This window comes from Suncus etruscus, chromosome 4 (genome assembly GCF_024139225.1).
Source record: "Suncus etruscus isolate mSunEtr1 chromosome 4, mSunEtr1.pri.cur, whole genome shotgun sequence".
NCBI classification, from domain to species: Eukaryota; Metazoa; Chordata; class Mammalia; order Eulipotyphla; family Soricidae; genus Suncus; species Suncus etruscus.
Genome location: NC_064851.1, coordinates 12,825,391 through 12,848,820, shown reverse-complemented (window position 1 = coordinate 12,848,820; position 23,430 = coordinate 12,825,391). Strand labels below are relative to the sequence as shown.

The following is a 23,430-nucleotide window of genomic DNA, read 5'->3' as shown; positions in this document are numbered from 1 at the left end:
TAATTTCCCCAATATTTACTGTGCCTATGCAGAAAAAAAGAAGCAGCACAAAATAATATATTTTTGGTTGTGTTACGGTTGTTGCTATTTGTTGTTTCTCATTTTTTCGTGCTTTGTTTTTGCTTTTATTTCAGGAGCATGGTTGTTGTGTGGTATGTCTGTCTTTATTGCTTTGGTGCTTTTTGGATTTTTTGTTTGATTTTTCTTTTTGTATCTGTTGTGTTTCTCTTCCTTTTCCCCTGTTCTTCTCCCAAATTATTATTTATAGCCTCTAGAAGCGAGTTCGTCCAGTTTTTTGCTTGTTTGATTTTTTACCCCATTTTATTTTTTCTTTTCTTCAAACAGAACCACATAACTTGAACCATTTTGTCTGCCTCTCAAATCAATGTGAGAAATAATAGGGCAACAAGACCCAAACAGTAGGCATGATCACAAAGTAGTAATAAAAATGATCGGAACACTTAAACATCTCCAAACCCAAAGCCAATAACAACAGAATCGACACCCCAATCTACAACAAGCTCAGACCACAAAGTGGACACTTAGACTAGCAGCTCGCAGGGGAAATGGATGCAGGGGGGGAATATGAGATGCATACAGGAACGAGGTGGGGGGTGGTGGGAGGACAACTTTGGTGGTGGGAATTTCCCTGATTCAATGTCAATATGTTACCTAAAATTTTACTGTGAAAGATATGTAATCCACTTTGGTCAAAATAAAAATTATTATTATAATAAAAAAAAGAAGGTAACTCTACACTTGGCAGTGCCCAGAGGTTACTTTCAACTTGCTCAGTAGTCACTTCTGGTGCCAGGGATTAAACCAGAGACTATGGAATGCAAACAAGCACTTTAATCCCTGTTACTGTCCTCTCTGGCCCTATATCTAAGGTCTGTGCACATGCATCATTTGTTTCAATGCACATCTTCTGTATTAATGGCCAGTCCTTAACTGCTTCAACTGAATCAACAGATACTGTTAATTATGATGCCTTCATTATTCCCTGATTTCAGAGGATTTCAAACTTGAAACTTGATTTCACAACTTTAAAATTCAGCAGCCATGCCAGAAATCCCCTGAATTGCCTTTTGCATGAGAGGACACAGTATTAAAAAGTGTTCTTTAATTCTCAGTGCTTAGTAGAGGACTTAATCTTTAGCTTTGCCTTTCATCCCATTTTCCCAGAAAAAAAACCAACAAACCATGATTTGCATGGAGGGAACTTAGTAAATGTGCATCCAAGCAGCAGGGTAAAGATCCTGTGTGACTCTGAGAAATTCCATGACCCTCTCAGTCTCAGATCTGCTTTGATGGCTGCCTGCTGTCAACATCTGGAATTCATTTCCCACTCTGAAAATTTACCCAGAAAGAAATGCTTGTACCCATGATTGGTGTGATGATGTGGTCAAAGGAGCTCGACAAGGAATCCTTGACAACTGGGAGGGGTTTGAGTCTGTGCTGGATTATCCAACGAAAGGAATTCAACTGAACTGAGGGCACCAGCTTCAGAGGTAACAAAGAAATATTGGGTGGGTAGGAGCAGAGTGATACTACCAGAAATAAGGATGTTTTGGATCCTGCTGATCTGTTTGATCTCCAGCACTATAAATGGTTGCTTGAACACCACTAGTGTCACTCCTGAACATACAACCTGGAATAATTCTGTGGCTCCAAACCATAGTCCCTCCAATGTTTTTCCCCAATAACTTGAAACTGACTTCAGACAAAACTTCCAAGGAAATATTCATTTGGTGGACTTTTATTTTTCAAATAGAAATGTTTGGATTGGCATTACTTTTATTTTTCCTGACATTGTAAGGAAGCATAATATAATTTTTAATACTTAGGATTTCTAAAGATTTTACCCGTCTGAGGGCAAGGAGTGAAGAGTCATATATATTGGGGTTAAAAACAAGAGATTAAAGTTAAGGAACTTTCAGGCTTCCTAATGTATTTAATGTGCTTATATCCCATGTATCTCACAGCACAGGTGCACTTGAGCTCAGGAAACTCATGTTAAAAAATGATTGTGAAAGAAGCCTGCATATGAGGAATGAATGGAGCAAAAGAATGAGGATATGTTATTTGAGGAGCAAGTATCTGAGCTGTTCAGTGGAAGATGAGTATGATTTTAACAGATAAATAAGAGCTACTATGCAGCTGGAGAAATAGTAGAGAGGGCAGAGCGCTTGCCTTGTGATCCTTGGTTCGACTGCTGGCATGCCATGTAGTCTCTCAATCCTCATCAGGAGTGATCCAGGAGTAAGTTTTGAGACCATTAGGTGTGTCCCCCAGCTCCCTAATCAATTAAAAACTAAGAGTTAATGCAAACAGGATGGTCACTGGAAAGGCATGAGGATGGGAAGAGTTGGAATCACGATTTTATCCAGGGTAACTACAAAGTGTAAGTGTTTTTAGATATAGATCATGTAGATAAAGGAAATCCTGGGCACAAAAATTTTGCATCACAGTATGAAGTCACTTGAGTCAGTTAAGGTCCTTGTCTCACAAGCCCAGTTCCATCCCTGGTATATGGTCCACCTCAATCACTCTTGGATAGAGGTCACTTGAGCACAGAGTCAGAAGTAACCCTTAGTACTGCTAGATTTGATTCAAAATAAACTAACTAATAAACAAGTGAATAAATTGTCAGGTGAACTGGTCTGGATTTATTCTGTTCAGGAAACCCAAATGGCATTGTGGTTGAAATGTCCTCTGGAGAGATTAATTTGGAAGTGAAGGAATCTGTAAGCTAGAGGCAGACAGTGTCAAGAGAGCAGATGGATTCCCACTGGGTTATTATGGTCCTCCCAAAAGCTCTTCCAAACCTGGAGTTCAAAATATGTAGGATTTCCAGGTGACATTATGACAACCCAAGATTGCTAAATGACAATAACAATTAATGGCAGCATGTACAACAGAGAGGATGATCAAGAACAGGAAACCAAACCAATGTCTATTGTCTAATCTGGCACTACCATGAGAAAAATTATTTTTGCACTTGGATGCATGGCCACCTGTCACAGCTAGAAAAATGACCCTTGATTTTTCAGGTGGAAACTATTAAAACATACAGACTACTGTAGTAGCAGAGTGCTTCATGTGTGAAGAAAGCAAGCCATCCCATATGAGCATCTCTGTATGTTTTCTATAAAACAGATGTGAGCTCCTGAGCATCACCCATCAAGTAGCATTTATCTTGGCTGGGTTTAACACATGCCAGATGAAACACTGTTTGCAATCTTTGGTGACAAAACTGATGTGTAAATCATCAGTGTTAAATTTCTTTTCTAAAATCAGTTATAGGAAAATTCATAATAAAAAAATAACATCGCAATATCTTCTCATCATCAGCACTTAGAAGTATCCAGGGAGAGCTGAAGCCAAGCCCCACAAAAGTTGCAATATCAGCTTCAGGGCTTGAAATTTCTGGAACACACAGCCACATAAGTGGCCACGTGACAACTCCAAATATCTTCATTACTGCCATCCAAGTAGGAACACACTAATTTAGATGTCAACATGAATTTAAAGCCACCTAATATTCAAAAACAAAACAAATAACAGAGAATCAACTAGTTACAAATCATTTAGCAAACCTACCACATGATTTAATGACCTCATTGCAAGATACATTCATTTTTTACAAATGTTCTTATTGTGGCACCCTTTCTTGAAAAAATTTTTATTATCACTTACCTGGAAAGAAGCAATATGAAATGAATTATTGTATGATTTCCAAGGGGTTAGGCTTAAGAATGGGTGGGAGACAATGGTGGAGGGAATACATTGGTGGTTGGATGGTCTTAGAACAAATGTATTATGAATGACTATATAATGCATGGCCTTTAAATAAAATAATTTATATTAAAAAAGAATTGGCAGGAGAGTAAGTCTGTTAAGATAGGAGATTTACAGTATCAGCAAATAAATACATGAAATAAAGACAGTGAATGGATAATTCTGATCAAGCACTATAATATTGGAGTTGAAAGAAAGGTGGTAGGGTGGAGGCTTATTATTTTTATGCAATGCTATATTACATAGAACATGCTGAACATGTAGACATACCAATTAATTTTTGCAATTTTTAATATTTATTTTGGGGTCACCCCCAGACATGTTCAGCAGTTACACCTATTTATATACTCAAAAATAAATCCTGGCATTGCTTGGACCATATGGGATGCCAGCGATTGAACATGGTCAGTTGTATCCAGGGCAAGTACCCTAACCCCTGTACTATTGCTTCTGCCCCTGTGCAGACATATCTCTAAGGTGAGTGTTTGCACTTAATTTGAGTCAAAGGCAGCACCCGATTTGGAGCTGAGCACCAAAGAGAGGTTCAGACACCCTCCACTGTGACCAGGCCTGCTCTGCTTTGAAATCATCAGGGAAACCAATAAATTGTTCGAGGGATACAGTGATGGTGCTGACAGGGCGTGGAAGGATTGCAAAAGCAGTTCATGTGGGCCAGGAGAATGAGAAAGCTAGAATAAAAAACCCTTAGTCTATGTCCTACATCTGGACTATTTCTGCTGCTCACATAACCCCCACTGACTCAGATCCCTCCCCACCAGGGGGAAGTGAAATCCACTTTCAAAGATGCCTTCCCAATCTGCCTCTTGGTTTTCCATTTGGTTGGGCCTATGAGATTCGGCAGCATCTCTTCCACCCGGCAACCTGCCCACATGAGTCATTGCCTTTTCAAGAAGGCAGAATCGGTTTCACAGTTAACCCCATCACAGTTCTCAGGAGTGATGGGCTTGCGAGACAAACACAGGAGACAGAGGACATGACTTCTTGTCACAGAACTATCAGCTATATAAGAGGAAATAGCCAACATCCAGAGTATGGCTGTGAATACTGAGCTAGCTTTTTAGGTGCTACACCGCCCATGCCATGCTGTGATGTGGGTACCACAAGAAAAGAGGAGTTTCCTACCAATGAGCACAGTGAGACAATCAGTGGGTTGAGCCTTTAGTTCCTCCAAGAGCTCTAGAACCACCTGTTTGCCCCATCTAAGGGCACTGGGCAGAGTTGAGCAGAACTCAGAAGATTAGCTTCTCCTAGCATGTTCTCTACTTGAGCCCTCCACATCCTTAGATTGCTTTCTATTCCATTCCTGTTCTTTAAAAGTGTCAAAAAAAAGTCTCGGGATCTTACATCTCCCCTTGTTTTATATATACCCTACTTGCCTGTTGAATAGACACTTGTTGAATGAATGGAGAGCTGCATGAATGCAGGAAAACACTAAGTACACTGAATGATAAATATTTCAGTGCCCCCTCTCCCTGTCGGTTAGAAATGTAGCATGAGTCAATAGGATTTCTCTCACCAGCAATAGCTCCAGAGAGCTCCACATTAGCTGTGCTTGCCACTGGCAATAGATGTGAGCTGACTTGCATCAAATCAAATAAGAGGAGACAGATTTGGCCTTCCCAGGCAGGACTGGATGCCCAGAAGGCATCCTTAGTGCCAGACTAGACACACATCAACTGTGGTGGCAGGAATGTGCCCTGGGAGTAGAGGTAGAGGCAGCTTCTCTTGGGGACTTAATTGCAGAAGGAGCCCAGAGGACTATGGGAAGAAAGCCAATCTGGCTCTCAGAAAAATACATTCTAATTCTCCTATATTTGAACCTGGGGTGTGACCTGGACTTATTGTCACTTCTCACTAGGTCTTGGTTTGGTTCATCTTTCCAAAGAATGGAACATAAGATTCTGCCTGTTAGTAGTAGAGCACAAGCCTGGCACGAAAAAGACCCTGAGTTCTACTCCTAGTACCTCATCTCAAGGGAGCTTCCCATAATAATAGCTAACAACAGCTTTGAGAGTAGCTTCTTTCAAAGTTTCCTTCTAGGTTAAACAGTCATTGGCACAAGGATGGTGCAAAAAATAAAAGACAAGGCACATGCTGATGCTTGGAGGAAAATATTCTGGAGTTCATTGATCCCAGGCTGAGCTATGACCCCCAAAAGACACACATAGGAGACCAGAAAAGAACAGGTAAGGAGGACAGGACTAGGTATCCTTAAGTTTTCATGAAAAAAAACAAGAGCCAGAGGTAGAGTAGGCCACTTACTCCAAGTATGCCCACTCTCCTGACAACAGCTCAGAGGAATCCAATGCTGGGTAGAAATCTCAGTGTAATGTGTTCTTTCTGTTCCCTAGAAATCTCAAAACCTGTTCCATAGTCCCATATAAATACCTTGTGTTTGTGTGGAGGTAAAAAGCAAGCTACATTTTCCCCATAAGACTTTTCCTGAACAAGGCATTCCCCTATAGGCCAGAGAGAGAGAGAGAGAGTAGTAAGTAGGGAGCTTGCCTTGCACATGGTCAACCTATTTCAATAATTGGCAATCGTTATACAGACCCCCAAGTCCAACCCAGGAATGATCTATGAGCACAGAGGCAGAAGTAAGCCCCAAACACTTTAGAGAATGGCCCAAAAACTAAAACAAATTAAAAAATTTCCATAGTAAGAAATTTCCTCAAACTTGAGGTTGGCCTTAGCAGTACATTTAAGGGCTACCTTGTAAATTCAGATGGGAGGAGCCCCATCAGAGCCTCAGAGACAAGTTGAGGGGAGGGCGAGGAGATGGCCACAAAGAACCAGTAGACTGACACAAGAGAAATGGTAAATTCTCCAGCAAAGACTTGTTTGTTTTGGGGGTCATACTGGCAGTGCTTAGGGCCTACACCTGGCACGGTGCACAGGAGTCACGACAGGTAATGCTAGGGGGATCATATATGGAGCTGGCATTGAACCAGGGTTGATAGTAAGACCTTACTCAATGTACTATCTCTCCAGCTCCCTGAAAGACATTTTGACTTTTTCATTCCTTTTTCAATGTTTGGGTTATACCTGGTGTATTTCCAGCTCTCTGCTAAAAGGTCAGTCAGTATTGGTAGTTCTGGCAGTGGGAGGTAGGTGGACAGAAATAGAACCTTATGTTCATACATGCAAAACATGCTCAGTGTATTGAGTTATCTCTCTGGTTCTGACATATTATTTTCTTTTTGGCCACACAGGCAATGCTTAGGGGTTACTCCTGCCTCCACGCACAGCAATTAATACTAGAGGTGGTTGGAGGACTATGTGAAGCCGCGGATCATGTGTGCAAGTAAAGCCCCTTACCCACTAGACTATCTCTTCAGTACCTTAATATTCTTTCATAGAAGCCCTACCAAGAGCCCCACTGAGGCCTCTCCCTGCAATGCTGAGCCCAGCTGACTGAGTCATATGTCAATGCTTTGGCCCAATTTAATAATGTTGCATACTACATAAGGCTTGGCAGTGCTAAGGGTCACCATGGCTATGCCTGCAGTAATGGGGGGGGGGACCATGCAGTGCTGGGGGTTGAACTCAGGACTTTACTCATGCTAGGCATGCACTTTACCACTTGAGCTATCTCCTGAGTCCTGATTCTGACCTTTTTCCTTTGGCAAGGAGGAAATATTTGAGCCATAGCTTCCTGCGTTTGAGACTTACTCCTGGCTCTGAATTTCAGGGAGCATTCCTATTGATACTCTGAGGGTGCTACTAGGGATTGAACCTGTGCTGGATGCAAGCAGAGCAAGGATCTTAATTAATTCCTGTACAATCTTTCTAATCTGGATTTTTGTCATTTAAGTGATTTTTGTACATAGTTATAAAAGAGCCTACAATAATAGCTTTATTATTGCCTCTTGCACTAGCTGCATCCTCTTCAGAACCTTGGCCAACTTGCAGCTGTAAATCAGTGCTCGCTTAGCCTGCCACTGTGGTTTTAGGGAGCAGCATCATTTCAGACTTCCCCCAGTGCTGTGGTGGGACCAGATATCTCATCTTCTTTCACGCAGTAGAATTAGGAGTTAGGTTAGTTAGATGTGCTTTGAATTTTCTTCTTAGCTGTGTGCTTAGTATTCACTCTTGGCATAGGTCAGGGGTTCATATTTGATGGTGGAGATTAAACCAGGGTGAGCCACTACAAGCAATTTTCTAAATCTCCCTTATACTATCTCTCTGTCTCTATCTTTGTCTATCTCTCTCTTTGGCCCAATAAGTCACTCCTATCACTTCAATCTTCATCTCAAATATATAAGTCAATCTTCAGGATTTCTAGTTATTCCTTTCTTCTAATTTAGTATTTCTAAAAGTTTTGGCCACTATGGTTTCTTTCAGACCTTATTTCCTTCTTTTGATACCCCCATCTTATTGGCTGGGTCCCTAATCTCATGTCTTAGTTTCTCACTAATGGGATTTTTCTATCTTATGGCCTCTTTGGAATATCCGATGGACCTATGTGGGAGAGAGACAGAGGACATGAGGGTGGGGTGTTATGGCCCCCTTGGGGAGTTCTGCTCAAATTATTATTAATTTACACCATTCCTGATCCATAATACTTGACTTTAGAGAGTGCACATGCCAGGAAAGCTGTCTCTCTTTTTTCTGGTATGTCAGGGTCTCTGTGCAGACAGCGGGCCATAGGCCTCCTAGACTGAACACTTGGTCCAGGAGACTGAGATCCCCCTACGCCAGACTGGTCTTCATGGCTGGCCCTGGCAACTCGGGCCCTGGGGGGCAGGCTGAGGAGGGAAACCCCTCCCCTATGCAAACTGGACCCCCTGTATTGTTTGTTACTAATACTAATTTTCAAAGCCCGCACAACAAATATATTTTTTAAGCATTATCCAAAAATGTTCCTTATCCGAGACTGTTCCTAGGAATGGAATCAGGATGCCCAAGATTTGGATAAAACACTCAAATAGACCTTTATTCTCTAGTCTTTTTGTGGATGTGACTTTTCATATTGACTCCAAGACTAAATCATAAACAGTCCATCTATATATTGTATATAGTCTCTATCATGTATTGCCTCTCCCCTCACCCCTGTGTCTCTCCTACCCCCTCATCTCCCAAACCTGAATCATTATCTTCCCCTTATTTAACCCTCTTTATCCTCAGATCCTAACTGGGTAGACACCAAAACTGACCTTCTGCCCCAACACACCACCATTCAGCTCCTCATTGAAAGACACCCTCTTGGTCCCCATCTCATGCCTCGATAAAGAACTACAACCAACACGCCTGCTGACCCATGCTTGGTGGCCCCTCTCGCCCCCATCAAACTATGGACTGTTGCATGATACCAGAATCAGCTTCAGCAAAATCCCTAGTTCAAGGACAATATAGAGTTCCGTAATGCCACAAAACATGTCTCAAACTCAACTTTCACCTGTTGTCTTCAAATACCTTTTTCTTTTTTTTCTTTCTTTTTTTTTCCTTTTAAGTACGGGTTTATTTATCTGTTCTATTTAAATATATACATATTTTTGCTATCCTTACCATTTTTGGTGCTGCTTGGTACTAAAGCCTTACCTGGGATAAAATGGCAGATCAAAAATGGACCACAGAAATTGTGAGTATAACCAGTCATCCTTACCCAGAATAGCACCAGCAATCCAATATGAAACCATACATTTTTGTATGAGCACAGTAAATAAGGGGAACCCATAGACACAGAAATAAGATCTTATCTTCTAGGGATAAGACCTCACACTTTTTATAACACTAGGGTGCCTCCCATCCTGGACATGTGTCATGTGGATACAACCCAGTCTCCAGGAGATTGAACAGTGTCAGTTCAACTCCAAACTCCAGATCCCAGATGTAGAACTGATACAGCTCTGGGCAACAATTCCAGGAACCAACTCCATTGGGAGAATTATAGCACAGATCTGGCACTAACTTGTACCAGTTATGATATGACAACAAAGAAATGACAACTTGACCCAAGACCAAGTTGTCTTATCACCTCATCTAACACTGGATGGAAACCAGAAGATGTACTGTCTTTTGAACAGTGAAAAATAAGAGCACCATGTACAGAAAACTGACTTTGACAGCTGCGACTGGGCAGAACTATCCTTGGGACCGATAAGGAAAACCCTGCCCTAGACTGTAGACCAGAACTCTTATTAAATTTAAAAAAAGGATTTCTTATTGCAGAGGCCCAACTTGGACAACAGACACTGATCTGAACCTTTAGATCCATAATATCCCATGCTTCGGCTTGGGGAATGAATGAAAACAGGGAGCATCTGATACAGAAGACTGTCCACAACAATGGTGGAACAGAACCTTTAGAACCGTAAAGACTCTAACCTAGACCCTGTCCTAGGACCTGTACAAATGCCAAGACTGCTGGATACAGTGGCCTCATTGTCTCACCCACAACTGAGAGGAAGGTTTCCTGGCACCACATACAAAGCCCTTGGGATGAGGTAGTGAACACCTATGGAGCCAGGGGTTGATTCCATGATGGTATGCTTCAAGGATGGAGAAGCCCTGAATCTCCTAGGCCACGGGAATTCCCATTCTCCCCCAATGCTTACTGTGCCTATACAAAAAAAAAAAAAAAAAGTGGAGGGAACGCCAAACCCTACCACTGCAGCACCCCTTCTTTTTCTTGTTTTGTTTTGATTCGTTAGTTTTTTTACTTTATTTTCCCTCTTTCCTCCACTTTTCTCTTCCCTTTTCATTCCTGTGGTTATTATTTGGTGATTTTTTTTTCTTTTCTCATTAGCCGGGTGCATTTTTTTTCTTCTTTTTCTCTTTCTTTTTTTGGTAGTTGCGGCCAATTTTTTTCTCTCTTCCTTTTATTTTCTTTTTTACTTTCTTTTTTTTTCTTACCCTTTTTATCGCAAAAGACAACAGAATAGACAATCCACAACAACAAGCTATAAAGTGGAGACCAGTTGCACTAGTATTCTGGGGAGAAAGGGAGGGAAATATGAGATGCATGCTGGAAACGGGTGTGGAGGGAGGACAGCACTGGGGTGGGAGTGTCCCTCATTCGTTGTCACTATGTACCATAAATAATGCTGTGAAAAACAAAATAAAAAAAAATAGGGCCCGGAGAGATAGCACAGCGGCGTTTGCCTTGCAAGCAGCCGATCCAAAACCAAAGGTGGTTGGTTTGAATCCCGGTGTCCCATATGGTCCCCCGTGCCTGCCAGGAGCTATTTCTGAGCAGACAGCCAGGAGTAACCCCTGAGCACCGCCGGGTGTGGCCCAAAAAAAAAAGTCATCTTATATGCCGGAAAATACGGTACATACATACATACATACATACATACATATATATATATATATATATATATATATATATATATATATATATATATATAGAAACAAACAAAAAAAATACTTGACTTTAGAACTTCCTACCATTCACAGATCACATGCTGTCATGCCTGCTTGGCTTGGCTTTGTACTGAGTCCTCAATACACTGTGAAGTTAGGGAGCAGATCCGAATGTTTACATTTATTTTCAGTGTCATTTGGCATATTTGGGAAGCTGGGGAATGATGAGGTAGAGACATGTTCACCTCTGTCCAGAACAGAAAACAACTCTAGACTGTGCCCCAGGGTCATACCCCACAGTACAGGAACCTGCTGTTTTTAAACCAGGAGGTACAGCTCAGAGCACGAGCACCCAGAGAACTTTTTCTACACCCATGCCTGCAAGTGTTCAAGTCATCAACCCTGGAATCACTCAAAGCCAAATTCCCTGGACAGATACCCTAAGGGCTGCTTCTCTGGTTCATTTTCTCTTCTAGGAAGAGTCCCAGGCCAGGAGCTAAGGCTTTGGCAAGCACACAACATGCTATTTTGTTTCTGAGCCTGCCTTTTCTTAAACTTGAGTGAACAAAGCAGATGGCAATAACAGAAGCAAGTAGTACAAAGGGGGCAGATGTTTGTGATGGAGAAACTGGTCTGGCACAGAGGTTCAATTGCGAGGTCCACCCAACCTCACATACCCCAATTCTCTGTGCTAAGATTGCCAATGCTGGTAGCTTACAAACCAGGTATGGGGTATTATAGAACCAACCTGATGCACTCAGGAGCTAAAATGCTTGGTCAAGATCATTTGAGCTCATGTCAGAAGGAAGAGGCTAAGGGAGATAAAGAAGAACAGGGAAAGGACAGGAAAAGACCCCATTACCTTGCACTGCTGACAGAAAAGTCATGCCTTGCAGAGCCTTTTCTGCCAGTCATGAAATTAGCTCTGGCTGCTGGGAAGGAGAGGTGCCTTTCTCCAGAATCGGGCCCAGAGTGATGAAAACACCCAGAGAAGTAAACACTGGCCCAGCTTCATGAAGTAAATACTCCTCCCACTCAGAGTGCCCAGCAGATGCTAGGATGAGACTAAGGTACAGGATTCTGAAAGTCCCTTTTTAAATAGCCTTATTAAATCAACTCAGCTATGAATCTCCCTCCCCAAATGCAATCTACACTCTGGCTCTTCTTCTCCCTCTGCTCTCTCCCCCCTGACTCTTGCACCTTCTTTAGAAAAGGGAACTGGTTTATATGAACCTTCAGCTAACAGATGCCTAGAGGTATCTCTAGCCTAGATGAGGACCCTCTTGGCTGCTTGGGCATGACCTTCAGATCCCAAGTGATCATCACTTTTCACGCCAAGGCAAGGGAGACCCTGTTAGCTCTTTGGGTGCCTGCTAAACACCCACAACATACCCTTAAGCACCAAAGAGGGCTTGGAGGTGAGACTGTGGGGATAGGTTTGGCCAGATGCCCTGCTTTTAACAGATTATAAATTATAAATAAATAAAGTGTCTCTGTTCTTCTTCCTTGGCTTCAGCTGGTGATGTAAAGCAGTAGCAGCCAGCCGGTTCTGCCCTTCTGTTTCCTCCTCGGTTTGGCCACTAACAGCTCCCAATTGGAAGTGACACAGAAGGGGGGTACTCAGAGTCACTGGTTCCTAGCATCTTACTGAAATAGACAGCAGCTTAATCCATCCTCCTCACCCCCTTGGAAGCCTGGATGCACCTTCAGAACCAGCTCATGGCTGTTGAGGGGAGGCATGGTCAAACTCCAGCACACCCCAGTGGGGCTAGATAGGATTATGCAGCCACAAAAACAACTACAAGAACCCTGAATCCCAAGTGGAGAGTGAGTCCCAGAGAGAAACCACAGCCAGTGTGCTACTTTTTGGCATGATCTGCCAGAGTGTTCAATGAGAGGAAGCAAAGGTCTTTATTCTTTGGGTAGCAATTACTAGGAAAAGTCCCCATACAACAATCCATAGAGAGCAGATTTCCATGGGTGCCAGAAAAACAACCCCCTTGGTCTCTCCCTGCCAGTATCCACAATACAGGTGGTGCAGGATCCTGGGTCTGACCTGGGAGGGTTATCTAGTCAATCACAAAACTGAGGCATGATTCCCTCCCCTAGAAATGTGCATACCACGGTTATGTTCCCAAGAACAGGAAAATCAAACTTGTTTCTCTTCCAAAGCTGTCAAGAACCATAATTAATAGGAATTTGAATGTGCAGATAAAGGAGTTCAGAAACTCAGTCCTACAAGACCCTGGTGTGTGTGTGTGTGTGTGTGTGTGTGTGTGTGTGTGTGTGTGTGTGTGTGTGTGTGTGTGTGTGTGAAGAGGGGCATCTGGGTCAGGTGCAGGAACTGATTTTTCTTTGCCCATTTGGCTCCATTCAATCCCCATACAAATAATTATAACTAATATTCCATCATCACAAAACACTGTGCAGAACTTCTGGGTTACACTGAGTGTGGGACGCACAAAATCACTCTCCCTGACCATGAGGTGCAGTTGGGTCATTCAACAAAGATGCTAGTAATTGAATAGTTCATTTGTTTTTAAGGTTTTTTTTTTTTTACCTCAAAGTGAGTTTTGCACCCAAATTAGCAAAGGATAGCTTCAAAAATTACTTTTCAAGAGCCAGAAATAGAGCAGAGTAGGTAAGGCTTTGCCTTACACATACATGGTCAAACAAGTTAGATCCCTAACATCCCATATAGTCCCGGGGCACTTCCACAAATGCTCTCTGCACACAGAAACCAGGAATAAACTTTCAATACAGTGGATGTGGTCCAAATACAGCCCTCCCCCCACCAAAAAAAATTTTCACAAACATATCAATTGTAAAAAATAAAAATAAAAACTAGCATTTGCCTCAGCCAAGTAAATTTTTATTTCCTGGGATAAAAAGAAAGGGTATGAATGTTGAGAAGTCAATTTCCAAGACCATCAAAATGTCCCTTAAAGAAAGTTACAATGACTGTATAAGGCGCATAGAAAAAAAAAATCAAGCTTGCCTTTCTTCCAGAAGATTCCCTGCCCTAGCAAAGCATCTTTATCACATCCCGGAAAAGAGAGAAGCTTGTATACACAGGAACCAGAATGGCCATAATATAGGTCACTGGCTCTAATGTAATTATCAAGGGAAATAGTATAATAGCTCTCTCTTTCATAAATACACCTATGTCTTTGATATATCCAAAATATCTCCATCTGAACTCCAGTACAAAAACAAAAACTCCACTCACTGGTCATAAAAAATAATATTTCCCCCATACATAAAAATAATCATATGTAAAGCAAAGTTAGGATGCGTGGATGGGGACAGACAGGGGTTACAAAATGTCATGGGATCTGGGCTATTTTAAGTCATTTTTGTTTGGGTTATCCCTCTGCTGGGTATAGAAAATTGGCTACAGAAGCATCCATCTCCCAACGCTCACCATCTCAACAGCTCCTGCGTCATGGAATGTGGGACTTTTTAAAAATAGGCGACCCTTAGTGCAATGGAAAGAAGAGGGGAAATGGGGCGCTTGAGAGAGAGAGAGAGAGAGAGAGAGAGAGAGAGAGAGAGAGAGAGAGAGAGAGAGAGAGAGAGAGAGAGAGAGAGAGAGAGAGAGAGAAGGGAAGAGGGAGAAAAAGGTTGGTGACCTCAGTCACGAGGTGGGGCGGAATACTCTGTGGTATTAAGAAGATGCCCAGGTTCAGAAGGCCTCTGTGAACCCCATCCCATCCCACCCCTTGCCCCCAAACTACCTGAATCCACACACACCCTTACAAATCCGTTTCCCGGCTGGTGTCTAAGCAAAGAGAATAAAGAGACCTTCCAAAGTCTGCATTGCTTTTGGCCTTGAGGTTGCACTTCTCCAAGGGACGACTGCCCCTTCGGGCTCCTTCTGCATTCTCTCGGGACCCTCCAGCTTTGCTAAAGGATCCCTTGCTGGCCTTGCGCTGGCCTCCGCTCTCCACCCCTGATTCCTGGTTCTGGCCTCCTGGCACTTCTTTGAGAGCTGCTTGTTCCTCCTGCTCGGTCTCTCGGTGGTAGAAGTAGTTGAAATTGGACACGATGACGGGCACGGGCAGGGCGATGGTGAGGACGCCCGCGATGGCACACAGTGAGCCCACGATCTTGCCTCCCACGGTGATAGGTCTCATGTCCCCGTAGCCCACCGTGGTCATGGTGACCACGGCCCACCAGAAAGCGTCAGGGATGCTGGAAAAATGTGTCTCTGGGTTGTCAGCCTCGGCGAAGTAGACGGCGCTGGAGAAGAGGATGACACCGATGAAGAGGAAGAAGATGAGCAGGCCCAGCTCACGCATGGACGCCTGCAGGGTCTTGCCCAGGATCTGGAGGCCTTTGGAGTGCCTGGAGAGCTTGAAGATGCGGAATACGCGCACCAGGCGGATGACCCTGAGGATGGCCAGCGACATGGCCTGCTGCCCCCCATTCTGGCCACTCCCTGGCTGCTGCTGCTCGGCCAGCTCGGTGCCCAGGGTGATGAAGTAAGGGAAGATGGCCACCACGTCGATGATGTTCATGATGTTGCGGGAGAATTCAGCCTTGCTGGGGCAGGCGAAAAAGCGCACGAGCAGCTCGAAGGTGAACCAGACGACGCATGTGGTCTCCACGATGAAGAAGGGGTCCGCCAGGGTCCTGGGCAGGAGTGGGGCGACTGTGGGGCCAGAAGGAGGTGCCATCACCCCGTTGCTGCTGTCCATGCTGCTGTCATTGCTCCCCCAGGCCGAGCCAGGAGGCTGCTGGGCCGCCACCGTGGCCGAATAACGGTACAGTTCGCGTTCGTCCCTGAACTCGGGCAGCGTCTCCAAACAGAAGGTGATGATGGAGATGAGGATGACCAAGACGGAGACGATGGCGATGGCCCGGGCGGACCCCGAGCTTTCGGGGTACTCGAAGATAAGCCAGACCTGGCGCTGGAAGTCGTTGCGAGGTAACGGTTTCTCCTCCTCCCGGAGGAAGCCCTCGTCCTCCCTGAAGCGCTCCATGGCCTCGTCCCCCAGTTGGTAGAAGCGGATCTCGTCTGCGAACACGTCCAGGGAGACGTTCACGGGGCGCCGCAGCCGGCCCCCCCGATTGGTAATAGTAGAGGATGCCGTCGAAGCTGGGCCGGTGGCGGTCGAAGAAATACTCGTTGCGCAGCGGGTCGAAGTAGCGCAGGCGTTTTTTGGGGTCTCCCAGCAGCGTGTTGGGGAACTGCGCCAGGGTCCCCAGTTGCGTCTCGAAGCGCAGCCCCGAGATGTTGATGTGGACCCGCTGGTGATGGAGAGATCCCAAACCCATCGTCAAGTCCTCCTCGGCTGCGGCCGGGGTCCCCAAGCCGGGGTCCCCTGCTCCTTCCTCCGCCTCCTCCTCCTCCTTGTCTTTGCGTCTGGGCAGCAAGGGTCCCTCTCTGGGTAGCGGCGGTAAAGGGCGCGCCCCCGGATCCGGGCCCCTCCGAGTGCCGCGCCCTGGTGTCTCGGCGGCCTGTTGCGCTCGCTCGCAGCGCCCCAAAGAGCCCTGGAGCGCCCCAGCTCTAGGCTGGGCAGTGTCAGCTCGCGCCCCACCTGCAGCTGTGCCTCGGATGGTCATGGCACTTCCGTTCTCCAGGGGCACCGGGGAGATCTCCATGGTCCGGGGAGAGGGGGCATGCTGCGCCCTTCCCGAGTGGACGACGAGCTGCTCCTGGGCTTGGGGAGCTGGTGAGCTGCGGGGTGGGTACCCCCGACTCGCACAGACTGATAACTCGCCTTGGGTTCTGCAGCTGCGCTCAGATAGCCCCACTGCGGGGAGAGGGCTGGACGCTAGCTTGAACCTCCTCTCTCTCTCTCTCTCTCTCTCTCTCTCTCTCTCTCTCTCTCTCTCTCTCTCTCTCTCTCTCTCTCTCTCTCTCTCTCTCTCTCTCTCTCTCTCTCTCTCTCTCTCTCTCTCTCTCTCTCTCTCTCTCTCTCTCTCTCTCCTCACTCTCTGTCTCCTCTCTCTCTGTCTCTCCTCTGTCTCCTCTCTCTCTGTCTCTCCTCTGTCTCCTCTCTCTCTTTCTCTCTCTCTCTCTCTTCTCTCTCTCTCTCCTCTCTCTCTCTCTTCTCTCTCTCTCTCTGACGTCAAGAAGCCGCGGCCCCGCTCTCCTGCCTTTCTCCGGGTACTGGCAGCCTGTTACCAAGCAGCCAAAAAGCCTCCTTCCAGCAGATGCTACCTTCAGCCGCCCCTCTCCACCCTGCGGCTCCCCCGCCTCCTGCCCGCCCCTTGCAAGCCGCCTCTGAAGGGTTGGGTGGTGGTGGGGAGGATCGCTGCGGTGGGGTGTCTCCCCAAGGAAGCAGCAGCTAGGACCCGGGACCAGAGGAAGGTGGGGTCAGAAGCTGGGCGCAGCCGCGAGGAGGGTGCAGAAGAGGGAGGAGGAAGGCTGGGAGGGGAGAAGGGAGAGGGGAGGCTGGAGGAGGAACAGGTTGTTCTGCGAGCAGCTCTGCAACTCCCCGGGGCAACCGGTTGAGAAGAGCTCCCGGGTTTCTGTTCACCTGGGAACCCCAGAACTGAGAGCCCTCAAGGGGAAAATGAGGAATCGCTTGGGTCAGATCAGAGGCTTTGAACTGGGCCAGAGATGGTGGGTGACAAGCCCCGGCGACAGGTTTGCTTTGGAGAGAATTGCAGACTCACTGGAGAGATGGGGCTGGGCCTATGGGTGGGGAATGTTCCAGATGTCTGCTATGCGACTCCAGTCTAAGGGGGAGAAGTGACTCTCTTCCCTTCTTCCTACAAACCCACCCAAAGGTAAGGGCGTTGTCTTCACACTACTACAACAAAAGCCTTAATTCCCAGTGCAGACAGTAGTGCTGCTGCTCACTGGCCTCCGAACACTCCCCAGGAGCAATGCCCCTCAGCCCTCATCAAAAACCATTTGCAAACTCTCCCTTTCACAGCTGAGGAGAGGAGGGATAAAGAGAGGGCGAGGGAGGGACATGGGGGTGAGGGGCTATGTGCTCTGGGAGAGAAAGACAAACAGAGACAGAGAGACAGAGTGGAGGTGGAGGAGGGGCCCTGCAATCATTGGAGACTGTGGAATCCCAAGGGCTCTAGAGAATTCACCAGAGTAGAATAATAACAATAATACATGTGATGGCCTAGCCCCATTCTCAGTACTCTGAAGAGATCGACTACTACACGTTTTTAATTGCTGTTATTCCCAATACATTAGTGCAGGAAAGGACCCATGGTCATACAGACAGAAAATAGGCAAATGTATTTAAGCTGAATGTGAGGTCTTGCGCCCGACATACCATCCTCCTAGATTAATATGTGATGTTCTTTTTTGAGATGTCAGCTTTGTTCCTCCAATCACATCTGGTATGAAAGCATCAGTTTGCAAATGCCAAGAAGCAAAGGGAAGGGTGAGATAAATGATAAATCAGGACAAGTGGATCTGCCCTCCTGTCTCGAAGGATTTTTGCTGACCATCTGTGGCCAAGAGAAACACTTTTCTTTTTATTTTGGTCATGCCTGGGACATCATATGGAATCCAAGCATGCAAGAACAGCCTGCCACCACTGAGCCACATGCAGTCAGAGAAATATCCTTCAAAGCCTGTGGACAGTTTTGCAGTATCAAGTCACTCTGTTTTTGAATTCCTGGCTATTTTCACTTTTGTGCTGTTGTTTTGATTTTGTTGTTTGTTTTTTTTCCTTTGGAGCTGGAGGGTTGGCCCACATTTTGCAGTTCCTGAGAATTACTTCTGTGTTCAGGGATCACTCCTGGTGGAACTATATGAAACAATAGAGATTGATGCCAGGTTGGCCATGTTCAAGGCAAGCATGTACCTACCCTTTATGCTCTCTCTTTCCTCTGTTTGGCTATTTTTGCTATTGAGGGACATGTATGGGGATGGTTCAGTGGTCCTCAAACTTTTAAAACAGGGGGCCAGTTCACTGTCCCTCAGACCGTTGAAGGACCGGACTATAGTGAAAATAAAAACTATGAACAAATTCCTATGCACACTGCATATATCTTATTTTGAAGTGAAGAAGCAAAACGGGAACAAATACAATATGTGGCCCGCAGGCCGTAGTTTGAAGACCCCTGGGAGAGACGGCCTTGTGTCTGAGAATAGACTACACAGAGGGAACATTTGGGAAGCTTGTATGCATAATGGGTACATGTACCTTGTTGGTTGGATTAGCAAGATGAGGACATATACCCTGGAGAGGGTTGGAGAAGTAGGTGTCTGAGACTCTTTAAATGTGATCTTGAGATAGTACAGCAGTGAGGGCACATACCTGTCTTATACCTGACCTGAGTTCAATTCCTGGCATAACATGGTTCCCTAAGCTAGCCAGGCACTGAGTTTTTAGCCCCCAGGTTAGTACCACCAGGTTGATCCAGAAAATCCCTCACACTACCAAGCATCATCATATCCTTGGTTCATCACTAAAAAACAGGCCCAATTGGTTGAGAATAGATCAGCACTGTTTGAGAGACCCAAGTAAGGAAAATAAAATAAGGAACATGCACATGCAATGGACGTAAACTTGGCAGGTGCAAATGATGCATGGTTGTTTAACTTTGTGCAGCTGGTTGCAGAAAAAGTACACAAGTGTGAATCTAATGTGGTGGTGTACCCTGCCCCAGTCCCAGATCTCTAGCTGCCCTGCTCCACCTCTCCTTGAGTTTGGCATTTCCCTGGGGTTGCCAGTCAGGATCAGGTTGACCTCTAGGGAGCCTGGGCTTACTAAGCAGGTAGAGGATGATCTCAGAGGTCTATGGCCTCCTGGTCTTGTTTACAGGTTGGTTCATGGATATTGTAAATACAGGGTCGCCATTTTGGTTCACAGGAGTTCTCCTGGACTCCCCAAGGAAAAGAACTCTCTGGACTTGTCTTGTAGAGGCCTTTGGGGAATCTGTTCCCTAAAGAACTAGCTTTCAACATAAACAGTCCTAGAAAAGAATCTCAGTGGGGCCTTCTTTAGTGTGAGGTTCTTAAATCTGTTTTCTAAATATTTGCTAACTTTCGTAGGATTTTTTTTTTTCTGGTGAAATGATCTGCAGATGTCTCATGTGGTAGCTTCAGCTTCAAGAACAGCTAGTTAGCTGGCCGTTGCCAACTGTTAGTACTAGCTGGCTCTGCCTTAGACTTCAAGCAGGCATTGGAAGTCAAAACTCACTGCAGCTTCAGGTACCTGGCTATTTCTGCTCAGTGCAATTTGATACTGATCCAATCCATCTTCTTCTTCCTCTCTTCTTTCCTTTTACAACTCAATCATCTGGAGCTGAAAGCATTTTCAGCTGAGTCCTATGGGTTCTTGCTTTCATTTATTCATCTCCCAATACACCTTTTGCACACCTAACTCCATTCCATGATCTTCTGTGGAGAGGACCCAGCACATGAACTAACATCAACTAATTGACACACCAGTGACCCTCTGAGCCTGGGAGATAAGCTCTTTCACAGCAATGCTGTATGCTGCAGATCTTATCAAAACATGGAATCTCATCATAATTGGGGCTCAGACAGACTTTGAACAAGTACCATCCTACGTTGCTGATGTCCCAGTTGAAATATCACAGAGTGAGAATCAACTGTCGCTCAGATAACCCTTTCAAAATTTGTTTCTGCAGGAAGTTCTTGCACCTAGGTATCTGCCCCATAAGAAGGAGCTCTGCAGAGGAGAGTACACACTAGGTCTTCTAGAATTTCTTTTGTTTCATATGACTTACCTTGGCTGCCGACAGAAGACTTGCCAAAAGTCATATAGAACCAGGGAGAAAAGAATATTATCTGTAAAAGAGAACACCAAAGGGAAGGAGAGCTATGCCAGAAAAGAAAGGGAAGCAGAGGAGAAGTAGTAAAACTCTTCAAATTACTTTCATTGGTCCATTTTAAAACATCAATGCATTTTATTATGTGTCAAGCATTGTTCTGGTCCTTGGGATAAGACTGACAAACAAGACAGCCTCAATTCCTGACCTATGTGGGGAGACATTCTGCAGGAGGCAAAAGACTTGGTTCCCTTCTTTTCATATTAGCTGCTTTGTTGTCATTTAAAGGTTGCCATGCAGAGTATAGAGTGCTGGGAGTTGACAGCCAGACTTTAGCTAGGATGCAAGAAAACATGCCTGAGGTGACCAAGGAAGATAAACTATAGGAAATGGAAGACAGAGCCTGACCCAAGGGTTTAGGGAGAGAGGCCCAGGGCTGACTAAAAGAACTGGAAAGAAGAGAAGGTAGGCACAAAGGAAATCCTGTGAGCTAGGATTGAAAAAGGGGAAAGCCAGGTGTGAGGACATGTGGAAGAATCCATTTCTACTTTCTTCCATTATCTATTCTTTATTTGCTTCTCTGTTAAAGATAATGGGGTAATACACTGTTGCAAGTCAGCCCCTGAAGAGGTTGACTGATGGAGGGATGGAGGATGAGGTCTTTCCCCTCTATCTCGGAGCACGCATCTGCCACCCTGTCCAGCCAACGGTTTTGAGGTGAAACGGCGGGTAAAAGGCTAGCAGACAGTCAGGCTTGTGAAAATTCAGCTTTATTCGGAGGACAAGACTAAAGCCCAAATCAGCATCAGTTCCAGCCAAAAGCCTCTGGCCTTCCACAGACCCTTGTTTTTATCCCCCAGAATCAGGTACCACCCAATGGTGGAAGCAGAATCAGGTACTACCCTAGGGTGGGGGTAGAATGCCAGGTCACACCCTAGGGTAGGGCACAATCACTGATCAGGTTAGGGTCAGTAACATAATAATCCCCTAAAATATTTACATACACAACAATACACTTTTATTCTAACTTTCTATCACATAGATTAGTTGTTGATTAAAATATAAAATATGAAGTATAATGCCCATGTATTGGGTGAGGCCTCTCTGGGCATGGCACCTTTAGCTCCTTCAGCCTGTGGGTCTGAATAATGGCAGAGAAATAATTCACAGTCAAAGTTTCATCAGAGTCAGCTTACTTTTATTTCAAGACCCTGTCAGCCACATGCTCTTCTGCTAAGTTTTCTGCTCCCTCTTAGTCTCTCCTCTTAGTGCTCCCTTGCTGCTTCTCTCTCTGCTCCCTTGCTGCCTCTTGCTGCTCCTCTCTCACCCTCCCCCCAGACACCCTTTTTATTCTTTCTTCAAAATAGCCCACCCCATCCTAGGAATGGGCAGGTCTGACCATCCAGGTGGGATTAACATCTCAAAAGGAAGCTTAGGTAAGGCGTTGAGGAAAGGGATACCTTACAGTTAGCTGTTTTTCTTTACCTCTACTTTCATTGGTGTATATATTTCTCTGATTTGGGGTATCTGTCTGGCTAAAGACCTGTCTGTCAATGATACATAGATTAGTAGATAAGTAGTAGACAGGAAGATATGTCTACAGAGATACCTTGTTATCAGACATTATACTTAATTCATCTGTGAATTTCTTGACACCACCAAATGTTCACATCCATACTATGAATTTCATTAAAATGAGCTAAATGCAATTTTACAAAAAAGGAAGGGGAATTTAGTCACAAAGTAGGTAGGGAGGAAAAATTGAAAGGAAACATTGAAGGGTGATTTCTGAGATTAGATAAAAGTGATTGTAGACTTCGTACCTGAGCAAACAATATTAAGATTCATTCGGATTACCTCAGAGGAAAAATGTTGAATTAAATATGCTTGATCTTTTGTTTGGGCTGTATGTGTATGTGTGTGCGTAATTAGTGATTATACAAATTGTCTCAACTTTGTGGATAAAGGTCTTGCTTTGTATAAAATATAATTAAATATATTGAACTGTGGAGTTAATTCCTAAATTGAGATGGTATTTGAGATCTCAAATTACTGAGAATTACAGAAGAGGGGAAAACACCCAAACAAATAGAGAATTGTTGCATTTTTCACCTAGCTGAGGGAAAAAAAGTCCACACTATACTAAATTTAAAAGAATAAAAAGAGGGGGAATTTTTTTTTCTTTTTTGCTGCTTATAAGTTTTTCTATCAAAAATTAAAATTTTGGGGCTGGAATGATAGCACAGTGGGTAGGGGCTTTGCCTTGCACGTGGCCAATCTGGGTTTGATTCCAGGCATCGTGAATGGTCCACCAGGCCTGCCAGGAGTGATTTCTGAGCACAGAGACAGGAGTAATCCCTGAGTCCTGCCACGTGTGGCCTTCAAAAGTTCAAATTTTTAAGTCCATGTCAAGGAGGTTACAGATGGAAACCCATAAGAAAAACCAAGAGAAGAATGGTCTGGACTTAGCAATAGCCTGAATGGGCATTTTCTGACATACATACCAGCAAAACTACAACCAGATGATCAAAGGCCAGGGTTTAGCAACCAGCAACCATCAAGGCTCAAGACTCAGGGATC

The 23,430-nt window shown here is 44.9% G+C and overlaps 1 protein-coding gene across 1 annotated transcript; it reads right to left on the bottom strand.

The window, feature by feature from the left end:
* Window positions 1-14,870: 14,870 nt before the first annotated feature.
* On the bottom strand, window positions 14,871-16,841 carry KCNA5 (potassium voltage-gated channel subfamily A member 5). Its single transcript, XM_049772009.1, is given in 2 exon segments — window positions 14,871-16,199; window positions 16,201-16,841. Coding segments are annotated over 2 exon segments (1,851 nt in total). The 5' UTR covers window positions 16,738-16,841; the 3' UTR covers window positions 14,871-14,885.
* Window positions 16,842-23,430: the final 6,589 nt, after the last annotated feature.